Here is a 4453-nt window from a genome sequence, read left to right as displayed (position 1 = left end):
TTTAAATGTATCATATTATTATTATTATTTTCAAATTATCTTCACCATTGTTATTTATTATGTGATTTGTTTATGTTATTTTCGTCTAATTTGTGTACATATCTCTTCTGACAAAAACATGTTAATTGTGGTATTCTCGCTATTCATTATAGTTTCTGCCTCTTCAACCGTAAATATCTCAAATAAAAGAATCCAATGACAGACAAACTTGTATAGAAAAAGCACAAAGTCTGGTAAACAGGAGTTTGTTTAAATTTTTAAAAAAATATTTTTTTATATTTTTTCACATTTTTTAAAAAAAGATAAGATTTCATTCTTAAAATAATCAAAAATTAATTTTTAAACCGAAATAATTTAGACAAGCATACCGAAAAAAAGAAAATTATTTAAAGAAAACTCTTATTTAATAAATAAGTTTAAATAAACTGACTCAATATCACTGCAGCTTTTTTTTTTATTATTCATAAAAGCAATACAAAACCTTTGCTAAAAGTTACTAATATCATTCAAACTAAATTACAACATCATTGAAAATATAAATAACAAATTTTCAAGTGCATTCTAATGCCAACTTTTTTCTTCTCATAACCACACTATAATAACAAAAGTTGCCCCAAGTATGACATAAAGCAACAGTTTTTTATAACACCTATAATATATTATAGCTAAGAATCATATATATGTCATCACAAATAACATTGTTAACTATTATATGTTACCTAAGAAAAATAAATTACCTAAGGAAAAAAACAGTAATGTGTAATTGTAAATTTCCATGCTATTGCTTTATTTGCTTTTGAGCTATTCGTTATGGAAATCATTTTTCATTTTAAAATTTCAGCAACACTGCATGTGATCAGCACTTAAGTTTTATCTCACAGAAACCCTACTCACTTCTTTTCTTGGATGAAAAAGGTTGCAAGTTGTGAATTAGGTCCCACAGGGACGACTCACCCACCCGTCCAAATAAAGCTAAATATACTGAATGGTAGGTAAACTGCCCTATAACCATAAGAGCTGCTACTTAACTTCACAAGCAATTAGTCAATTAGAGGATACTCTAGGTCACCTAAATTGAGAAAATAGTCTCCACCCTAAGCGTGATTAAATATCGTTAGTCACGGACGGGAAAAATCTTAATAAAGGTTTAGTTTTTATTATTCTTAAACATGTTTTACTTCAATTTAAATTTTCTTCCAAAGTGAAATGCTGGAAGTTAATATTTCTTTCATATAATCCTCTGAACAAAATTTTAATAGGACGCCCATGTGATGCAGTGGAAGAAAAAGGTACTTCAAATATGATGAAACCTGAAGAACAACGATCACTTCAGAAATCACAAAAGATAAAGTCTACTGCAAAGTAAAAAAAAAATCTTAGATACAATTTACTTTAGTCCCCAAAGTTAAATTAATGTAGTTACTAGCTAACCCATTCCCAGTTTCCACCAACTGGAAGAAAAGTCAACGTTATTAACTAACATAATCCATAACCCCAAAAAATCTTAAAACTAATATAAACCAACAATTAATTTATCTTCTCTTCCTAGTCTCACTTCCAGACACCTTCCCATAACATACTTTACACAAAGCAAAATCAGCCAGATGCATATCCTCATGCGGGAATATCTCTGCCCTCTTCAGCTTTTAGTATCCAGTAGGAAACTCGCAGCTACCATACCCTGCAAAATAACAACTTAGGTTAATTATGCTCACATCCACATATCCATAATTTCAACTAAAAAATTTTAAAAAATCAATAAAGTACAATTATTACAATTTTTCATTAGGTTTGCGTCCATTTCCCTTGTCCCTCCTGGAATAGGGTTTTCGCCAAAATTGTGATAAATAAAAAAACATTTTTTTTTTCATAGATCAAGTAACACAACACTGTAGCACCGTAATTAGAATGGACCCCTATAGTACACTATACCCACTAAAGTTACGCCACGTCGTTATCATAAAAGATTCCCCTTCTCAACCCTATCACGTGCCTCTTTTATGTCCACTGACCTGTCGTGCACCACTCTTCTCACCCCGCTCAAGTTAGCAGCCCAACATAACACTATTCTAAACTACACCCAATCGGAAGATAAAAAAGTAAAAGACTTAAACATGATTTTTCATATATGTACTATTCTTCTTTTCTAATTTATTGCCTAAAAACATTTTTTTTTATATTTCACAATCTAACAATTTTTAGTATATGCTGTTACTTAACGTGACACACTTGCTACACCTTCAATCAACCAATAATTTGGTATTCTTTTAATTTATTTGGTAATAAACTGGAAAAAAAAAATTCATGCATCAAAACATATTTAAGGCAAAATAAAAATAAAAGGGGTTTATAGAATACTCACTAGGTTCCTGCGTGACCACGTACGACGTACCCCCGAAATAGCAGCTACCACCCTTGCGCGACTGCTTCTGGTAATAACTGTTGAACGCGAACGAAGCGTGGGCAACAAGCGTGTTAGGATCGTAACACGTGGCACCGCGCTGAATCGGACCGCAATCAGAACCTCCCTCGCCGCAAGCGAAATCTAGAGCCGCCTGCAGCTTAACCTTATCCGCGTCCGGGTTCGCCACGCACCATGTGTTCCCAGTGGTACTCTTCGAAACCCCGCCGCTCACAACGGGCGCCGGCGTCTCCTTCTTCTGTCCGCCGCCGTTCACCGGCGCCGACGGACGGTCGTGGTAGTCCTTGAGCTCTTCCACCGTTAACGGAACATTGTAAACCCTCCTCTCGTCAGGGTAAAAAAGGCCAAAGTTTCTCTCGGAAGTGGGCCCGGGCTTCTGGTTCTCATTAAAAAGGGCGAAGAGATAAACGGTGAGATCGGCTTTGGGCCTGAGGGGGGTCCCAGCAGCGGTCAAGATCTTACGAACAAGATTCCCGTTGTAGGCTGCAGCGTTCTCTACGCTGGCACCCACCTCATTACTATCCCCCTTAGAAGGCCAACCTGTTTCAGTAACCACGATCTTAACGTCGTCGTATTTCAAAGCACTTAGCGCGGAGAAAACGGCGTCGATTTGGGCGTCAAATAGGTTATAATATCTCAACCCGTTACCCGGATCCACCACTCCAGGGTTATCACGGAACAGCGCGTAGTCCAAAGAGATGACGTCAGCGTTTGACTCATACGCGAAAAACGGGTACACGTTAACCATTAGGTATGACCCGGTTTCGCGGAGAAAGTCCAGCATGGGCTTGAAAACGGGTTCCACGAGTTCGGGTCGGAACGACCCGGCGGAGGAAGGGTAAGAATTTGCAAGCGCGGAGAGTGCAATGGGGGAGGAAACCTTAATGTCCTTGTCGAGGTTGTGCTTGGTGAGGGCTTTTTGGATGTTCTTCATGGCGGGTACGAGGAACTTGGTGGTGTTGTGTGGATCCACGAAAACCTCGTTGCCGACCGCAATGGATTCGATTTGCGTGTGAGGGTAGTACGCGGCGACGTTCCTTTCGACCCATGAGGATGCAAAGGAGGGAGCTTTGGCGGCTGCGAAAAGTTGCTGGTTCGGAAGATCAACCGTCACTTTGATTCCGGATCCGGATAGTGCCCGTAACACTGCCGGGTCGGTGTCGTAGACTTTGACACGTGTCAGTCCTTGGGATTTGAGGAGTTGAACGACCTTCACCGCGGAGGGGAGGTTGTTCGCTATACGACCGTAGTTAACTCCAATGGAACCTCCATCTGAAACAAACAAACAATGTAGGATAAAAGGGTTAACTTTTGTTATGCAAAAATGAAAGAAGAGAAAGAGAGAAATGAAGTGGTAGAGGTGAGCATTGCCTGCGAGTGCCAGGGAAAGGAGAATGGTGAGGATGATGAAGCGATGCATTCTCTGCTCCTGTGGAGAGAAACAGAGCGGGAGAGAGAGAGAGAGAGAGAGAGGGTTTGTGTTTGTTGTGTTGTTGACGATGTTTCTGGGAATGTGGTGTGCAGAGTGTGTGTATGTCTGTGGAACAAATGGGTGACGTGAGAGAGAGTGGTGTGTGTTAGTTACTATGTAGGAAGGGAAGGGTGTTGAGGGAAACGAGGTGCTGGTAAAGGGTAAGAAGGAAAGTGGGACCCACTTGGTGTAAGTGACAGTAACAAATGGACGAGTGATTATAGGACCACCATCAATCACTCATGGCCTGGTGTGCCCAGTTGCCCTGCCTCATGCTGCTCAAGAAGTTCAAGAACTGGAGGGATGCGCGTTTGATCAGGATTTCGATGTTTTTATTATTAAACTCATGAGAGGAATGGTCATTTTACGACAAAAAAAGTAATCATAAGATTATTAATTTTTAAAATAATTTAAATAAAAATATAAAACTATTTTATATTATATATAAGTATTAGATTCTATTTTTTATTTTAATTATATGATTATGGACACCTTTTGTGGTGCATGAATCATGATTTTCCGTAGGATTTTGTTTTTCTTTTAATGAAGAAACAGCCGAA

General features: G+C 38.8%; 1 protein-coding gene across 1 annotated transcript; it reads right to left on the bottom strand.

Annotated features, from left to right (window-relative positions):
- Positions 1 to 1336: 1336 nt before the first annotated feature.
- LOC100797861 (glucan endo-1,3-beta-glucosidase 12) lies at positions 1337 to 4195 on the bottom strand. Its single transcript, XM_006595767.4, has 3 exons — positions 3794 to 4195; positions 2363 to 3694; positions 1337 to 1681 (listed from the first exon to the last, which is right to left on the bottom strand). Exons 1-3 carry the CDS (start codon positions 3840 to 3842, stop codon positions 1647 to 1649), a joined length of 1416 nt encoding a protein of 471 aa, XP_006595830.1. The 5' UTR covers positions 3843 to 4195; the 3' UTR covers positions 1337 to 1646.
- Positions 4196 to 4453: the final 258 nt, after the last annotated feature.

Source organism: Glycine max, chromosome 14 (genome assembly GCF_000004515.6).
Source record: "Glycine max cultivar Williams 82 chromosome 14, Glycine_max_v4.0, whole genome shotgun sequence".
Lineage (NCBI taxonomy): Eukaryota > Viridiplantae > Streptophyta > Magnoliopsida > Fabales > Fabaceae > Glycine > Glycine max.
Note: the sequence above shows the minus strand (reverse complement) of the source record. Positions and strands in the feature narration are given on the sequence as shown.